Here is a 19612-nt window from a genome sequence, read left to right as displayed (position 1 = left end):
AAAGTATTCAGGTGGATAATTATTACTTTGAGGTTACAAGTACAAAAGGAATAATATGCTCATCTCCACTTTCATGATCAAGTCAGTGACTCTCTGTGGCGACTCCAATACAAAAACAAAACAAACCAAGAATCATGACACAGATATCAAAAAATTTAAAACAATTTATTTTAAATCACATAATTATGTTATAAAATGGACAGATAACTGAAGCAGTGTATCAATGAAACCCCAAATGAAAATAACAGGTTATCTGATAAATCCAAAATACAAATGAAAAGGCTTTACAAACAAATAAAAGGTTTTAAAACATCATTCACACAATTCCAAATCTTTCAGCGCGCTTCAGTTTCTTTGCCTGTAGAAAAAGAGAAACATCAACATTAATGCATAATCTGTTTCTGTATTCCCTGTGGTCTTTTTAATCAGCAATTTTTAATGCACTGTGATGAAACATAACTGTCCATCATGGCAAACAATAACAAAAATGCAAGAAATGGAGAGAAAACAGACCTCGACATCGGCTGCACCAGCTGAACCTGAGCTTGTCATGGCCCCAAATCTCTCCTTCCTCCTTTTCAGCTTTTCATCCTCTTTGAGCTGGACAACAAAAAAAATTACTTTAATGTCAAATGTAGACTCCAGCATGTCAGGGAAATGATCTGAATCTTAGATTCTCAAACTGTGTACATGGACCACTGATGGTACACAAGCACCCTCTAGTGGTACACAAAGGAAAGTCAGAAATATATTTTAAAAGTGAAATAAATTAATTTAAAGGGATAGTGCAGCCAAAAATGCAAGTTCAGTCACTATCTATTCACCTTCAAGTGGACTGAAGGTCAGGTTTAGATTTTTACTCCACAAAACACTGCTGTAGTTTCACAGGAAAGCAGCGTTGCAGAATCTCCCAAACAATTTAAATGAATGGTGACCAGTTTTCAAACAGAAAAATGTCTCCATACTGCTCGTCTGCTGTAATCCAAGTCTTCTACAGCCCTGACATGCCAAGTTGACATGAAAGGCGTGTTTTTAGTCTAAATTTTCACTGTAGATCTTTAGCTTGTAGCCACATTGACATGCACGTGTAAACGTCTGAACTGGGTGTGTGTGGGGTGATGGTGTGTGCACAAATGTAAATGGCATGTCAGGGCTTTAGGAGACTTGGATTACACCACGCAAAAAACTAAACATGACCTTCAATCAGCTTGAGGATAGTTGGTAATGACTATATTTTCATTTTTGGGTGAACTATCCCTTTAAATAACATATAATACTATCAGAATGCTGCAAAATTAGCCTCCTACATAGTCATAAACAGGTATGCAGTGTGCACATACATCGTCCATCTGGTAGCTACAAACTAAACTGTGATGGTTAGATATGAAACACTGCAACTGTGCCTCCAAACAGGAGTGATTACAAAGAGGAGTGCAGGTAAAGAGGAGAATAAACTCTAGCAGACACGGCGGTGAAGTGTTCTCCAAACCTGTTGGCACCAAATGGCACAAAACAGTGACATGGTATTTATAGAGCTCAATATTTTCTGATGTGGTACACAGTGAAAAAAGTATATAAGAAACACTGATCTAAATAAAGGAATTGTAGAAAAAAGTTAACTGAATTAGTGTAGATACATCATGAATGTCTGTCACCTTTTGTGAGACGGATGAAATGTTCATGCCAAATCTTTCTGCTCTCTTCTTCAGCTGCTCCACGTTCACCTTACATGAAACACAAAAACATTCCCATTGACTTCATCTCATTAACTGGAGGAAAGAAGAAATGTGTCAACTAAAGGATGAACAAACTGTGAGCTTTATTGTTTGCAACAGCACCACCTGTTTGAGAGACATGAATAAAAACCATCAGGGTGAACAGCAGCAGGTAGAAAACATTCAGAACTTAAATGTTAAATGAACGTTGATGAAAAACATGTTAAATGCTGCCAAAGTTTTATGATTTATGAAACTGTTACTTTACAGACAAATGTTTGCTATAGACTTAGATTAGACTCTGGTATTTCCCTGGAATAGTCTTCAAAACTCTGCTACCATTTCCCACTAAATAACACCTGGTGAAACCTGGGATTGTTTGTAGGGGTGCACGATATCGATTTTTTCAGTGGATAACAATAATTACCCACTTCTCATGGCCAATACTGATAAGATATCAATTATCAAATTAATTGCCAACTATTCTGATAAACAATTAATAAGCTTGAATCATTGTTTAAGGAAAAAAAGCCCAAATTCTCTGATTTCAGCCTCTTAAATGTGAATATTTTCTGGTTTCTTTTCTCTCTGACAGTAAACTGAATATCTTTGGATTGTTGTGGACAAAACGAGACATCTGAGGACTTTAATCAGCATCTCTCACCATTTTCTGACATTTCACGGACCAAACAACTAATCAATTAATGGAGAAAATGAGTGACACATTAATCGATAATGAAAATAATCGTTACAAGAAAGACTTGTAAAAGATGTCTGTATGTCTGTGTGCTCCACATGTTTGGACCTATTTCTCAATTGACAAGATTGTGACAGGATTAATTAGTCAATTAAACATTTTGAGTCATTTTTTCAGTAAGAGTGAGTAAAGAGTGACAACAGACCTGAGGAGGGACTAGAAGCATCAGCTGGTGAACCAAACCTGAAGAAAGAGAGTTTAATCATTTTAGCAAATGTTTAAATCACCTGACGTGTTTTATTTATTCAAAATTTGGAGAAAGACAATACACAATAATAACAAATAGAACAAGCCAACAGAAAATAATACAAAAAATAGTGCTAAATGACTACAGGAAAAAACAAGGCATAAAAAAGAGTCTATATTATATCATATCTAAATGTATATACTATTTTCAGAGAGTTTTGGCCATCATTTCTATTAGTTATGACAACTGTGTACTCATCAAAGTCATTACTGATATAGTAATGTATAGACTAGGTTCAGACTTCTTGGCATATGTCTTATTTTATGCTTCCCAAAGTGTCATTTTATGGGAGTAAATATGTTGTAATGTAAAGTACACACACTTTATCAAAAAAGGTGATCTTCTGCCTGGGAAGGTCTAGATTTCACTGTGTTTTTGCTCTGTATGTCCAGCTAAATTACTTTCAACAAGAGTAAAGAGAATATAGTGATATTTTTTTTAGCAAATTTCCTCCCAATGTTACATTTACCCCTAGCTCTAGTTACAACTCACCCCTGTGGTGGGGTAGGTTGTAACAACAGAAGTCCTTGTATTTGACATTACCTCACATATCTGTGATTGTGTAGTACAATAAAATCTTAACACTACCACAGCTTGAGAATCTAGGGGCTAGTTTAGTCTGGGTATACTGGTAACATCTTGACCCGTATTTGCGAAAATAAACTGTGTTAGTACAAGTCCTGTGTTCTGTAAAAGTACCTGTGTATCACATAGATTAAATTACTGCATTACCATTAAACTTCAACTGTTCTTCAGTCTATTTTGAACATTCGCAGAGGCTAAAAGTTCAGCAATTAGCTAACATTAGCTTAAACTGCTAATTGATTGCGGGTCGTTAGCCTGGTTAAATTAAAGACATTCAAAGAGTTCACTTCCTAAAAAGTTCAAAGAAGGCGCATTAATCCACACTCACCATGTTTTAGAGATTGTTGTAAGACGGAAAGTTCATTTTTAAAAGCAGGCCATGAGAGGGGTGATTTAGCGTAATGACACTTGTGAATATAGTATTTTGTGAAAATGATCAAATTATTAACTAAAAATTCATTTCATTATTCTTAAGGATTACACCAATTTGAATATTTTGAAAGGTCCAGAAATCTATGCTGATGAAACTGGATGATATTAGGTCATGGAGAGATTTCCACATATTTTGAACGGTGTCACATTCAAAGAACAGGTGCTCTGTCGTCTCTACATTTGTTTTGCAAATATAACAGTTATCTACAGCTAATTTAAATCTTCTATTAATGAATTCATTTGAGGGATAAATATTATTTATGGTCTTAAAATGTATTTCTTTACATTTGGGAGGAATTGTGAATTTAGGTATTTTGTACAAATAGCTGATATTTTAGTTTTATCATAATGTTTAAGAGCAAGTGTGCTTTTTGCAATACTTGGATAGAAAGTGTTTACTAAGTACTGCCTTAAAATTTATTGTTACATTTCTTGTTAACGAGGTCCATATCCTCTATTTTAGTTTTTTGTAATTTTGGAGTTGGTATGTTTAAAATATTCTTCTTTATTGATTGAATAAGGACTTTTGGAATATTCTGTGTGACTTTCCTGTATATCTCAATAGAGCAATTAATGTTATATTTAGCATTAAAATCATCCAATACAAATATGTTTCCATTCCCATCCATTAAATGAGTAACAGACCAAATTTATTTTGCCATCCAGTCTTCCATAAACATGGATCTCCTCCTGCTCAATATAACTCTGTTGTTCCACAGTGGGACATTATGTTGGCTGAAGTTATATTTGAACATCATTTTCCATTGTAGTAAAACCTGCTGGTGAAATTTAGAAAGTTTAATGGGTAGTTTGGATATTTCAAAATCACATACTAATAGAAATCCAATACCACCAACTTTGTTAAAAATAAGATTGGGTAAGGAGAACCATATCTGATCACCATTTCTTAAAAAGGATTGGAGTCAATTCATCTTTAACATTCCATTCATAATTTCGAAATCAATTGCTTTTATGCCACCGTCCCCATAGTCCTTTATCAGGTCCCCATTTCTGATGTAGTGATGTTTATTTTTCTATATGAAATTAAAGTTAATTCTATTAATTTCTTTTATAATCTTTGGTGGGATTGCTATGGAGAATGCTGGATAGATTAACCTGGATAATGATTCAATTCTGGTTAACATCATTTTACCAAACAACATTAAATCCCTTTACATTTTTTTTTACATTTATCAATATTATTTCAGATATTCTTTTTTTCACTAGTGTCAGAGCATTTGGTTATCCAAATTCCAAGATATTTTATCTCATTTTTGACAGGCATATCATACAGTGAAGACTCAGAACAGTTATGTATACTCGTGAGTTCACACTTGTCAGGATTCAGATGCAGACCCGAGGCTTGGGAGAACAGCTTAACTGTTTCTAAGGCCAATGGAATTTGTTGTTTGTTTTTTAGAAAGATTGTTGTATCATAAGCGAGCTGACTTATAATTAATTTGTGATTGTTTATGTCTAATCCTTTAATGTTTGAATTTATAACAGTTATAGCTAATAATTCTGTGGCAACAATGAATAAAAGAGGTGAGATGCTGCATCCCTGCCTAATGCCTCTTTCTACCCTGAATCTGGAGCGTGTACCTTCTGAAAGGGAAACACAGCTGTTGATATCAGTATACAACATAGCAATCATATCAAGAAATGCATTACCGAAACCAAAATGTTTAAATGTATTAATAATAAAAGCATGTTCGATAGAATCAAATACTTTGTGAAAATCCAGAAACAACATGAAACCATCATCTTTAATTACGTGATTATAATCAATAAGATCTAGAACCAGGCGGATATTATTATGGACTGACCTTCCTTTAAGAAATCCTGATTGTGTTAAACTAATTATTTCAGAGATGCCTGTTTTTAATCTTGTTGCCAAGACTTTTGTAAAGATCTTGTAGTCTGTGTTTAAAAGTGTTATAGGTCTTAGGTTGCTGAGAATTTTCTTATCTTTTCTAGGTTTTGGTATCAATTTTATTACACCTTGTTTCATTGTAATTTCAGCTTTTTTTTTTAGGGGAAATTTAGAGTGAAGTAAGCACGATATTTCGTACAAAATCATATGAAACGGGCCACAACTCGAGCGACCTGTGCATATGTGCAAGCACTGCCGTGCAGAAACCTTCAGACTTCTATTTTGTATTTAAAAATACGCTAATTCAAAAAGCTACTTTGCAATTAAACCAATCGATGTCATTAACAACAACACACTTGAATGATCAACATTTTGAAACATGGTTAATTTTACCAATTTCTTTGTTAAAACTTGATTTTTCATAAAGCAGTGCTAAGGCTACCATCAACATAACTACAAGGCTAACAAATTAGGTTAGCATATTTTTTTTGTTTTAGTCACTCTTTACCCCTCATCTTTAAATGCAGTGCATGGAGTGTGTGTGTATGGTCATGCTGGTGTACTCTAACAAAATCACTCCTCCTGTGTTGGATTCTACCATGAATGAGTTTGGGAACCACTGCTGTAGAGTCTAGATTTATTAGCTAATGCTAACATTATTAGACAGACGCGACTGTAGTCCCTGATGAACAGATTACTTTGGAACACAACTGGGAAAAGTTTAGTGTCTGTTACACTCAGATGCACACTGTGTTTACCCCCATTAAATCACCTGAAAATGACACCATTCTGCTACAGACCCCTGAAGACATCAGACTGGTCAGTTATAATTCGTTATTAGACTTTTTGATTAAGGAAACATCTGTTTACTAGAGCTTACAATTATCTTCTCCAAAGTCAGTCATGTTTTATACTCAAAACAGTACAAACGCGCCTGTGTACCCTCATTTACTCAATTATGTGACCACGTATGACCTATTTGGCTAGATAATTCAGCTATAGAAAAGGGCTATTTCCACAGAGATCTCAATACAGCGCTTATTTCAGTACTTCATAAGCCGGGGAAGGACCCCCAGAATTGTTCAAGCTATCGCCCTATATCGCTAATTAATGCAGATATAAAAATTTACTGCAAAGTTATCGCCATGCGTCTGGATAAAGTCACTGGGAAGTTAATCAATCCGGATCAGACTGGTTTTCTTAAAGGACGGTTGGCATCAGATAATGTCCGCCGGCTTTTGCATATTATCTCTGAAAACAAAAAGACAGGCTTACCCTGTGGACTCCTATTTCTCGATGCGGAAAAGGCGTTTGATCGCTTGGAATAAAAATATTTGTGGAATGTCCTGAATAAATTCAAATTTGGCCCAAATTTTATCAAAATGATACAAGTATTATATTCTAATCCCTCTGCTAGGGTTGTCACAGCTGGGCACCTTTCTGATCTTTTCAGTATAGGTCACGGTTCTAGACAGGGGTGCCCAGCATCTCCCTCCATCTTTAATTTGTCACTCGAACCATTAGCCCAATACATACGGCAAAGCACATTAGTGGCTCCAATTAAAATAGGATCCACATCACATTCCGTTTCTATGTACGCTGACGATACACTTATTTACCTCTCTGATTTGCAACAGTCCCTTCCGAATGTACTAAAAATCATAGAACACTTTGGTACATTGTCTGGCTACAAGACCAACTACTCCAAGTCGATTTTAATGCTGTTGAACACTGATTTGAAGAAATTGAATATCCAATCCCGCATACTGGTGGCGCAAAAGGCGATGTATTTAGGTGTAGAAATTGGTCCCTGTGTCCAGGCAATAGCTAGAAATAATTATTCATCTATTTTGAAGAAAGTCGAAGATGACCTTGTGAGGTGGGCAGCTCTCCCTTCGTCAATGCCTGCCCACGTGGCTACAATCAAAATGAATATTCTTCCACGTATACATTTTATTAGCTCTATGATCCCATTATCACCTCCAGCAGGGTATTGGCAGAAATTTGAATCAAAGCTTAAAAAGTTCATTTGGAATGGGAAGAAACCGCGCATTAAATGGTCGACATTACAACGGGATAAATCTCGGGGTGGATAGGCTTGCCCAAATTTCAAGTTGTATCATTGGGCATTTATATTACGTTCTTCAAAATACTGGTTTGATGCAGAATTAATTTCTCCTTGGAAAACAATAGAACAGGAACTGGTTCATCCCCTGAGGCTTCAGGATGTGGTTTTCTCTGGACTCAAACATAAGAAGTGTTTTTCAGAATTTGGACCAATAGTATCATACACCATACAAATTATGATGAATCTAGAGAAATATGTGGATTTCAAATCAAAATGGCATAAGCATTCCCCTATTTGGCATAATACCAATCTATTGACAGGTGGTGAACCATTCATTTCACAACTGTGGGCTCAACATGGCATCTGGACATTGGGAGATATCTCAGGACAAAACTCAATTTTAGATTTTTCTGATCTAATGTCCCAGTTTGGTATCCCAAGAAATTCACAGTTCCTCTACTTTAGGGTAAGGTCAGCACTTAACTCACTTAAGGTTCCCTGGGGGACTGAATTGAAGACTCACCCTATAGTATCTCTCATGGAGAGAGCACCCCAAAAGAAAACAGTCTCCTTCATTTATAACAATCTCGTGGCATACACCTCTACAGAATTACCCGGTTATAGATCATGGGAGGTAGATATACCTCTAGGAACAGAGAACATTAATTTGGAGGTAGTGTGGAATAATGTATTCGGGCCTTCCAAAAACCCAAATCATCAGTTAATCCACTACAAAATCTGCCATAGGACTTATCTAACACCACGTAAAAGACATCTATTGGGTTTGGCGCCCGATCCCTACTGTACATTCTGTAGTCAGGGCGTCATGGGTACACTGATGCAAAGATTTTGGGTTAAAGTTGTGGATAAGATGTCTGATCTGGTGGGGAGGAAGCTCCCGCTGGAACCTGCGCTTCTTCTTTTAAATGATGACTCCAGGATCAAGATCGCTGAGACAGAACGTAAACTCTGGTTGGCAAGCATGACTGCAGCAAAAAAAATTATTGTTCTGAGGTGGCTTCCACCGCACCAGTTATCAATAAAACATTGGCTACAAACTCTTCTCGAGATGATCTACCTGGAGTGGTCATCAGCCCGTATTAATAAAGCCAAGCTAAGAACGTTGGCGATGTGGGAAAAAGCTGCAGAGGATGTAAAAAAAACTACTGTCATGACTTTTGTGACTTTCATCTTTGGTAACTCTGTATGTCCAGTTTGGAATCCTGATCATCACTCTGGCCTGATCTGTGTGTGAGGGGAAATATGGGGGTTGGGGGTGGGGTTGGAGGTTTTCTGTAGTTAAGGAATGTGTAGTGTATAAGTTTGCAATGTTAATGTTGAATGCTATTACTGAAAGGACTGCAACTACACAAATGAGTGTGATTATTGAATTGTCGCAAACTGAATAAATAAATAAATAAAAAGTTGATTGCAAATTATGTGACCACGTACGAAGTGGAATAGAATTATTGCTAAATCAGTGTCTGGCCGTTGTGACCATCACCAGATGCAGGCAAAGGCAGGTCCTGATTTCAGCCTGACGGATCTCTGACTGTGGCATCTTGCCGCCTTCAGGTTATAAGCTGTGAGCCAGTAGTCACTTTAATATATACTGTTATTATCACTAAGACTCCATCTCTCTTAAGGAAGGAGAAGGTTTGTGGTTCAAAGTTTAGTTTCTCCTACTTTGTCTGTTTGTACTGTCAGCTATCTGCCTGATTTTACTGTTTCTTCTTCAATTTGAGTTGGATAAGTGTTTGGTTTAATTAATACTACTTATGATATTGATGAAAACCCAACATTTACGGATTTACTGATTTTAATGCTTCATAATAAAAGCTTTTAGAAACCAAAGTAATCATGTCCTCTTATTGTAAACACTTAAAGAAGGGAGCCTCCAGCGAATAAGTCACGTGACCACGGTCTTCTGGCTCATGATTACATGGGATATGACGAAGTTTCGTGCATTCATTTTCGTAGGTATACTTACAAACTGTAAGTGAGACCAGTCTGCCCACCTACAGCACAGCACATCTGATTGGTTAGAAGTCTTTGTTGTTTCTTTGGTGATATCATAGTTACATCAGTGAAAAAAGTTATGGTCTGGATTTCACTCAAGGCGATGTGACGGCTTTTAAATCAGTCGCTCTTCACAGAGATGCGCTGCACACAGCAGCATCTGTCCTCTTTTCACTGCAACTCTGCATTGAGAGTTCAGGTATTATAACTTATACAAAAGTAACAGTGACAGTAAAACTATGATGCTCACATGTGGTCCGTGGATCACATGTGTGCCGAACTGTAAAGGGAAATCCGTACGGGACACGGGTCAACTGCAACCCGTTGCACCCCTACTGTATAAGAAACGAGACTAGCAACTTCTCCAATGAAATGTGCAACAGCACAGCTTTAATACAGGGTTCAGTGGCGAAACAAGATCATCAATTAAGATAGTACTCAATAGTCTGTCATTTCTTCTTTGCCCAAGTCCAAACGTCCAAATCGGCGAATGACTCGTAACTATCATCTGCCCTTGGGTCAGCTTGCGAGCGCTCTGGTCACCACTAACCAATCAGGTAGCAGTATTCTCCCCCGCATTCACGCTAATATTTCAATGCTGTAGCGCTAGTAGTGGAATGTCTTGTTGAATTCAAGGCTCCCTTCAGGTGCGGGCACACTTTCACAGCTCACTATGGCTCCACGCCACTCTTGTGTATAAAAATAAACCAAAGTCCTAATAAAACATCGGATTTACACAATTCACATAGGTCACCTATTTTTCATGTATGAATGCAGAGCAGTCTGATCAAGGAGATGGTACAGTGCATATGCATCATTTTTAGAGCTGCAACAATTAGTCAATCAATTGATCCTAAGAAAACTAGCAAATGTTTGGATAAGTTAATTTTTTAAAGCAATAATGTCAAACCTTTCTTTGTCATTTAAGACAATAAGTAAAGAGTCTTTGGGTTTGGGACTGTTGGTTGGACAAAAGCAATTTGAAGACATCACTTTGGGCTCTGGGAACTTTTTCACATTTTTTGACATTTTATGGACTAAATAATTAATCAATTAATTGTGCACACTTCAGTTAAAGTGCTGCCAGCCAATGGATTTACAGACTTACTTTAACCAGCTTTAACATCCTTTATAGTTAATTTTCTTTTTTAATATCCAAAAGGTTGTTTCTCACCTGCCAGCAGAAGAACAGATTTCCATGGCATTTGTTGTCATAACTGTTTTTAACTGTGATTTTGAAACTAACCTAACGGGAGATAAGTTATTCTAAATCCTGATAGCTTGGGTCTAAACATTTGAATCCACCCACTCAGCTTATTTGGCTGAATATGGAACGAAGTTGACAATTTAGCCTGATATCAGGCTAAAATTCTGATGATAGCCACTGACAAAATTGTAACATGGTGAGGGTTTTTCAGGTTCTTGCTGGCAGAAGTCTCAACAACAGGAACTTAATTTTATTTTCCTGATGTTTACAGTGTAAATCTAAGTCACAAAAAACATCAAATTAAAAGCAAATAATGTATTTTCACATACAGTAACACAGATTTCATCCTGATTCACAGACGACTGCAGTCTACATGTACAGTGCGGCTGCATCAGAGATGAACCTTAATCACACACTGCCCTCTGCTGGCTGACTAACACTGATACATCCTGCAGGGAAACGTTGCTGATTTTTCTTCAAAATTTTATTCAGTTGTGAAGTCATGGTGCACACTAACTGATGACCCCAGTTCACTCTGGCCTTAAAAAACAAGACAGATTTTTCTTCCTTCAGGATAAACTGCATGATGACTTGAAGAAACTGAGAATTAAAGCTGCAGTAGGAAGTTTGAATGTACTACACAATGCAAAACCTCCTGCCTCTCATCCCATGACTTATTAAACATGCACATTTACTTTGCCAAGCTCGAAGCGAAACATCAAGGTTGCCAACCATCGCAACTAACTAGCAAACTGTTGTACTGTTGTTTGTTGTACACGACTAGTTATGTCTGACTCAGAGGTAAGAAAGACAGGTAGAACCCTGCATGGACATGTATATGTAGACACACACTGACCACTTCGGTTTGTTGCTGCATTACGTTAATGTCACAGCAGTTTTCATAAAGTAAAGACTGACCTGTGAACAAATGAACGCACTGAGTATTTTCTGGATTAAAAGCCCTAAAACATTTATTTCTCAGCCGATCTCAATGAATATTGTTATATTCAGGGGCTTATGATATACGTGAAACTGCAGCTCCCGTTTGCATGTATTTGTTCACAGGTCAGTCAAATGAAAATGGTGGTGAGGTCGACGTACATTCAAAATGTCAGTGCAGCATCTACATATAAAAGTCCATGGAACCTGTGCTGCGTTCAGCCCTGACAAAACGTAGTAAAACTTTTATTTAAACAGAGACAGTGCTGCATTGAACACCCTGTTGTGTACGCAAGCGCACTGCGCTCCGACACCATTTTAATTTTGCCAGTGTTTACATACACATTGCTGCTGATTGGGAAACACCTGTGGCACACCCACAAAACAAGAGAACACGTTATCTCAAAGCCTGCTGTGCATCATTTTGAGGAAATGTGCTGACTGAATGTGCTCCTGGATGACACTTGCTCATACAGGGTCATTGTAATTGGCAATTTACATGCTAGCTAACACTGATTCGTTGATGGATTCAGACTCACAGACACACATTGTTGTAAAGGAACCCTTCAATTAAATATTGTTGCTGACATGCAATAGTCAAAATTAAAGGAGAAATCTGTAATATATTTACTGTACTAAACCATAAAATGACCTTGATATTTCATCAGAACAACTGATTCTTCCAATGACAACTCTGCAGCAAGCATCTTCTACTTTGAAATTTCCATCCTTGGGGGAAAATGAAATGTTTTGGCCACACTGCCCATTTATTTACTTTACATAGACTTAAAAAAAAAATACTGAACGATTTAGTGTCTGTTAATGAGTCATAAGAAATTATCAATAATCTTTTTGAAGGAGCAGATGTAGTAGAACAGTTACCTTGAGCAATCTGTTAATGGAGTCTGGAAAGCAGTGGACTTGTTTTCAGGAGAACAGGTTTAGTGGTATAACATGGTATAATGTCGCTCTTATCTCATGCTCACGTAGATTTAGGGTTCCTGCAGCCAGCAGCCTGCCTGAGCTTTGAGTCTGGGGGAGAGGGAAGTGTCAGGGGGAAACAACTCATTCACCTTTAGTTATTTAAAGGGGAAATCAGTAATATATTTACTGTAAGAAATCATAAAATGAGCACAATGTCTCATTAAACTTTAAGGAAACGTGAAGTTTAAATACTCGCTTCACTTATCATGAATGCTACAGCTGCTGTGTCCATTCCAGACTGTTTTATAGGTCCACTTCACATTAGTCAGAGTTCAAATTAATGCTGAATTCTCACCAAACAAGTAAGTGTCTGTTTATGAGTCATAAGAAATCATTAATAGGATAACAGACTGAACTTTACATTGACAGACAACTGAAAGTTATAAACAGCTGATCAACTTACAGTGGTGGACTTGTGCTCACTTGTCAATTTAAAATGTTGCACGCATCCTGCACTCCTGTGGAGCTCCCGCAGCCTGCCTGTCTCTGCTGCGTCTGGGGAGAAACAACTCACTTCAACCACGGATCATATATTAAACAGGATTACAACCTATTTGATATTAAGAATGTGCGTGATTCGTTGACTATATGATTAAACGTCGCAACCCTCTCTAGTTGGCACTTTATTCATGTACAATGCCAGTTAACTGTTGTTTCTAAACTGTTACGCAGCTGCCCGCCTCTAGCTGGTGCTGCAGCTCCAACAGACAGCAGCCCTTCTCGTCCATTAGCCTGCAAGCAGAGCAGGCTGCTGCTAACGCTGGCAACACTGTGTGTCAGCTGATATCAGCTCCAGGTGAACAATGTCATTCACCCGCTGACACTGTGATCCTGTTCGGCCTGAAGCATTTAGCAAGTTGTTGTCATGTATTGTAGGATAATGTGCGATCTCCCTAATACACGGGGCAAAGTGACACACATTTCAGCAGCATTTAAAATATGATTTGGTCATTGAAGAATGTGATTAACAGCTTCAAATGACTCTACATACACGCAGTGTTTTTGTTTAAGTTTAACATTATCAATTAATAAATTGCACTCAGTTTGACCTGCTTTCTGAATGTTCTCTAACTGTTAGACTAGTCGACTAGTCTGAATTAAAATTTGTGTTTAATTGACAGGGAAATTAGTCACCAGGAATATGCCTAGAAAATATACAGTCTACGGCTCCAACTTCAACATTATTTGTAGTGCAGTACTCATTTTTGCACACACACTGGCTACATATTGCTCCTTTAAGCTAAAATTATGATGACACCCTATGTCCTACTGCAGCTTTAAATGTTCATCCCACATCAGGTTGAGGACCTCCTGCATCTTTGTAATAAAAACAGTATTAAATAACAAAAACTTATTGCTAAACAGTAAAAATAATGTTCTCAACATAACCTTTTCAACACTTCTGTTACCGTCCAAACCATAAAACATATGTCAAATTCTGTACATGCTCTCCCTAAGGCAACTTTTGACAAGCTTATCATTGTTCTCTGTAGTCTGTGTGCATGGACTCCTCAGAGGGGAGGCAGTGCCACACACACACTGTGTCTATTGTGTGTCCTCGGCCTGCTGTGGCGGAGGTGGAGGTGTTTTGGGCCTGCTCTGCTCCTCTGCTCCGGCCCCGTCAGCTGCTGCTCCTGATGCAGAGCTGCTGGGGTTCGCCACCTCAGTCCCGCTCTGCAGGAATTTGCGCAGGTCTTTGAGCGCAGGCCTGAGCATCTGCACTAACGCCAGCAGGGCAGCCTGGGTGCCCTCCAGGGCCTGGGCCTGCCGCTCCTGGGCAAACGCCTGGGCCTCCTGGGAGCGCCGCATCATCTGCAGCAGCTCGTTCTGCCCCTCCAGGTGCTGGGCGATCTGTCGGATGTGGACGTTGGTGACTCTCTGCTCCTGCAGCAGGCGGGCAGAGTTGAGGGCGATGCGGCTCTTCAGCTCCTGAGGTTTGGCCTGCCCCTGGGGCGGAGGTGGGGAGGCCGAGGACGAGGCCAGCATCTCCACTGGAGCTTCAACAGCCGCCACCACAGTGGGAGTGGAGTCGCTTACAGTGGTGGTGCAGTACTCCACCACGCCTCCATCCTCCAATGTGTGGTAAGTTGTTTCAGCTATAAAAAAAGGACAGAAAAATAAATCTGTGATCGAATCTTAAGACCACACGGTGCACCAGTTAAAGGAGTAGTTCAGCATGTTGAGAAATCTTTAAACTTGCTTTCTTGTTGAGGTCAAAGGTGGAGCCACAGGATGGATTTCAGGTCTGAATGGTTTGAACTGGATGGTCATGAATATAAGTTAATGTTCAATAAAATAGAGGGATATTGCAGAAAATAAAACTTACCATTCAGTGGCTTTGCTTCATCGCAGACTGTAGCTGAGCCAGCTGGAAGAGCTGAAAAAACATGCAGACAAAATATGATGCTAAAAACGCAACACAAACAACCAACAATCAAAGAAAACAGAATACAGAAAATCTAAAACACTAAAATACAATTCATTTTAAGATAATAGCTTATAGCATAGTATTTTTACATACTTTCAAACAGTACTTTTAGAGTAAAGTAGTGTATTTGTATGTCTTAAAGCAATGCTGTGGAGGAGATTTAAATGTATCTGCCAACTATTAGTTTTATTTCATATGAGTGCAGATATTCAAAAATGAAAGTTGGATGAGCAAGTTTTATGTGAGTGGAGCCTAAAAATTCTCAATTTGTTTCCTCTGGTGCTAGGATGGGAGACAAGTCAACAGGACACTCAACTGTTTTTACATGCAACAGACCTCCTCCCCAGACTTCAAGAAAGTCAGGCTTGCTGCAGGGACACTGCAGATGTACAATGCAGCATCATAAAATGAACAATAACAAGCAAAGCCAAGTTGATCAGCTGTTTATAACTGTCAGTTGTCTGTCAATGTAAAGTTAAGCTCACTGCTCTGAAATAACACACTGTGGACATTGAGTTAAGTGGCCAGATGTCTCACTGCTGCCAAACTCCATTAACATTTTGCTCAATTTAACAGATTAAACATCTGCAACTTCTACAAGATTATTAATGATTTCTTACGACATAAAAACAGACACTCGTTCAGCGAACATTCTGCAATAATTTGAACTCTGATTAACATGAAACAGACTTTAAAAAAAACAGTTATTCGAGCCAAGAACAGAAATTTCAAAGGAGGACACTGCAGCTGAGTGCTGATGTCAGAGAAATGAGTATTTCAACTTAACGTTTCCTTGATCTCTGATGACGCATCATGGTAATTTTATGATTTATTGCAGTAAATATATGACAGATTTCTCCTTTAATTAAAGGTGCAATATACAGAATTCATTCTCACTACATGTTAGAAAACAACTACTTGCTATTTAAAGATACAGTGGAATATAGACGTCCTCAGCAGAGACTGAAGTCACACTCCCCCTGTGTGTGTGTTGTTATGTCAGCTTCTCTGTTTATCCGGGCTGACCGCACATGAATGTCAGTGCGCATGAGTCCCTCTGTCCTCCCCACATGTTTTCAACATGGCAGCCTGATCAGTATGTTTCTCCTGTTACAACTAAACAATACAATACAATCTGAAAACATTTTAGATGACAAATATGCAATTTAATTACAGGATCTTTATCCTTATTTGACCAGCACTGCCTCACTTGATAGTTTGCTCTGAGCTTCAGAGGGGTTAGGGTCAGAAAATTGCATCTGCTTGGTAACAATCTCTCTCCTACTGCAGCTAAACAGTACACTACAATATGTTTCTGAAAACATAAAAAACAGGCGATGTAACAGAATATTGATCCAGTAGTGCCTTGTTTAACACTTTGATCTGAGCTTCATGAGCAGTGTGGTTTAGATGCTGCTTTCTTTCCTTTTTCCCCTCCAACTTTATCGAGCAAACAAGAACACATTTGTTTTGTTCTGAGATGTTGGTGGTTTCCTGCATCCTCTAGTGGCAGTAGATATGGTATACAACCCCTTTAAATGTGTGCAGCAGAGGTGCACTCCTCATTTGCTCTTACCAGTCCTTCTTTTCCAGGTCTTATTTCACTGGTATATTAAACAATGGAAATGCAGATTGTGTGCAGTTCATCTTTTCTCAAGCCCGTACATAACCGAAAGGTTAAGGTTGCATGTTTTCCTGTCATAGGTTACTGTAACTTACAGCTTCTGTACCACTGCTATATATATACTTCATTTACAAGTGTTACATTTAATTTAAAGTGACAGTTCACCACAAAGTCAAAAATACATATTTTTCCCCTGGCCTGTAGTACTGTTTTTCCATCTAGATTTTTTGGGTGTACGTGTCAGAATTTTAGCAATATTGGCCGTAGAGATGTCTTCTCTCCAGTATAATGGAACTAAATGGCACTCAGCCTGTGGTGCTGAAAACACCAACAAATATACTTGAAAAATTCAAAACGAGTGTCTCTTTCCAACAATCATAACCAGTTACTCAGATAACCTTGCTGTGAGCAGTTTCATGTAGGACCTACTTTCTTTCTATTAGAAAGAAAGCACTTCTGGTAGATTCTAAAGTAATTCCAGCATATTCTGCTGCAGAAGGAAAGTAGTTCCTGCATGAAACTGCTCACAACAAGGTGTGGATTATTTTGAGCAACATGGTACTGATTTTTGAGAAGAGACACTGGTTTTGACTATTTCAGATTTATTTTTGGGTGTTTGGGGAGCACCTCAAACCGAGTGCCATTTAGACCCATTCTACTGGAGAAAAGCCAGATATCTCTACAGCTGATATCTCCAAAACTCTGTAACTCACACCTAAAAATATAGATAGATAAACAACACTACAGGCCAGAGGAAAAGCATGTGTAATTTTTGATTTTGGGGTGAGTTGTACCCTTAATCTTCTATAGAACAGAATGCATGTTCAGTTTTGCATCTGCATTCTCTCTCAGTCCAACAGGAGCAATATTTTTCACTCTCAACACATCAACTTTTCTTGCTCATTACAGCAGAATACAGTAGACTCCCTGTGAGACTTACTGTATCCTGTAAGCTGCTCACTGTACAAACTTTACTGAACTTACTCTCAGCCAGTGTGACGGTGGCGGCGGTATTCACTGTCACAGGTAAAGTTATCTCAGCATCCGAGTCTCCTGCAGGTAAGCTGATGATGGTGGCCTCTCCCAGGAGGTTACAGATCCTCTGCTGCATGGCAGTGAGGATGACGGGAACTGGAGTGCAGTCAGCTGAGGTCCCTTCTATGGCAGCCCGCGCCTGGGCCACTTTCCTCCGGACCTCCGTCTTCATGTCAGACCACTTCTTTTTCACCTCGGGTAACTCTCTGGGACAGGTGGTGACAGCGTTCACCTTTTTCAGGATGTCCACCCACGCGTTATTCTTGGCCATGTGGGTGACTCCAGCATTGAAGTGGTTAACCAGTGTGTGCTTTTGTTTCTCTATTTCTTCCACTATTATTTCCACCTCCCTCTCCGAGAAATTCATTTTTCTCTTTTTCGCGACCGATGCCATAATTGCACAAATTCCTCTTTAGGAGAGGTAATTGTGCGTATTGTACGCAAAAATAGTAGGATTTACTCAATTGATGTGCGCAACGTAATGGCTTCCAGAATCGGCTTCTTCTTCCTACTAACAACGCTTACGTTAGCTGGGCGTGTAGCCCCTCCCACTGACACCCAATTGGTTTAGTAACTCGCGGTCATGCCCTATTCTCTGATACTATTGGCTCAATCAAACGCCAATCATTCAACGAGCCAAACAAACTATGTGATTCAAAAGCCAAACATTTCTCACTTTATCTCATTTTATCTTACAGTCCTTTTGTGAATGTGACCATTTCTTGCTCTACTTTTTATTGTTTCAATTACTACAAAATTAACACAAAAAATGAATGAACACATAAAATAACATAAAAATCAATTTGTTTTCACAGTATGTCTACTTTCTAGTACCTTATTGTCTTTAAAATGTCGTGTATAGTGTATTTTTATGTTCTGTTTATTTATTTAATTTAATTTTATTTATTTATTTATTTTGCTTGAGGTTGTGTTGTTACTTCCCTCTTGGTATCATTACTTTCTGCATAGGCTACATAGGCTTATTATTTTCTCTTATTTTCATTTATTACAATTCCATAAATAAATAATTTAAAAAAATATCTATTTTAAAAACTATAGAAGGAAAGACACCCTGCAGTTACCATAAAATAATTATGTAAAATGTGTGTGTAAAAGATGTATTACTATCTATTTACATCACCTTAAGGCACTTCTACATTTGAGTTTTTCCATTTAAAAAATGTTTTTTGATATTAAGTATTAATTTAGAAAAAAAAAAACCTGACCAATCAATGCTTGGAATGATTTTCAAAAGCTGAAAGGGTTTTAGTAAGTAAGCTGTACATGTATGTACAGGCTATAAAATATACCTACAATTGCATGAATTGATAATGACAAGTCTTACAAAACTCTGTTTACCCCTAAATTATTCAGAGCTGAAAAATCACGTTAACATGTTCAATTTGAGATTGTTATTTCTGGGGGAAAAAACTTCCAGTAACATTGTAGTTTGCTTCAGGACAGTTTTGTATCACCTCTTCTGTGAACAGAAGTAGTTGGGTGTGTGAGACAAAGTCATTGGCCTTTTTCACAGCAGACAGTTGAACATGTGACGTACAAGAAAAGCACATGTGTAATTAATGAAATGAATGATGTGTCCTGATTTTCTTCATGTTGGCTCATTGCAGTGTTCAAGGTTCAAGGGATACATTTTGAATGAATTTCAATTAGTAGACCTTTTTCATAGCAGCCATGATGA

At 38.1% G+C, this 19612-nt stretch overlaps 1 protein-coding gene across 1 annotated transcript; it reads right to left on the bottom strand.

Moving 5' to 3' along the window:
- Window positions 1-13165: 13165 nt before the first annotated feature.
- Window positions 13166-18423, bottom strand: naif1 (nuclear apoptosis inducing factor 1). The gene is made up of 3 exons (XM_084746485.1): window positions 17863-18423; window positions 15153-15203; window positions 13166-14922 (listed from the first exon to the last, which is right to left on the bottom strand). Exons 1-3 carry the CDS (start codon window positions 18305-18307, stop codon window positions 14372-14374), a joined length of 1047 nt encoding a protein of 348 aa, XP_084602611.1. The 5' UTR covers window positions 18308-18423; the 3' UTR covers window positions 13166-14371.
- Between the last annotated feature and the right edge of the window lie 1189 nt (window positions 18424-19612).

Source organism: Lutjanus erythropterus, chromosome 20 (assembly GCF_056507025.1).
Source record: "Lutjanus erythropterus isolate fLutEry1 chromosome 20, fLutEry1.hap2, whole genome shotgun sequence".
In the NCBI taxonomy this organism is placed as follows: Eukaryota; Metazoa; Chordata; class Actinopteri; order Lutjaniformes; family Lutjanidae; genus Lutjanus; species Lutjanus erythropterus.
The sequence above is the reverse complement of the archived record's forward strand: the minus strand, read 5'-3'. Positions and strand labels throughout refer to the sequence as shown.

What these genes read in the sequence shown, in the direction of transcription:
- naif1 (XM_084746485.1), bottom strand. Translation starts at nt 18,307, where the DNA reads ATGGCATCGGTCGCGAAAAAGAGAAAAATGAATTTCTCGGAGAGGGAG. An exon ending in CACCGTCACACTGGCTGAGA is followed by an intron (nt 15,204 to 17,862) that starts GTAAGTTCAGTA and finishes ATGTTTTTTCAG; the next exon opens with CTCTTCCAGCTGGCTCAGCT. An exon ending in TGAAGCAAAGCCACTGAATG is followed by an intron (nt 14,923 to 15,152) that starts GTAAGTTTTATT and finishes CTTTTTTTATAG; the next exon opens with CTGAAACAACTTACCACACA.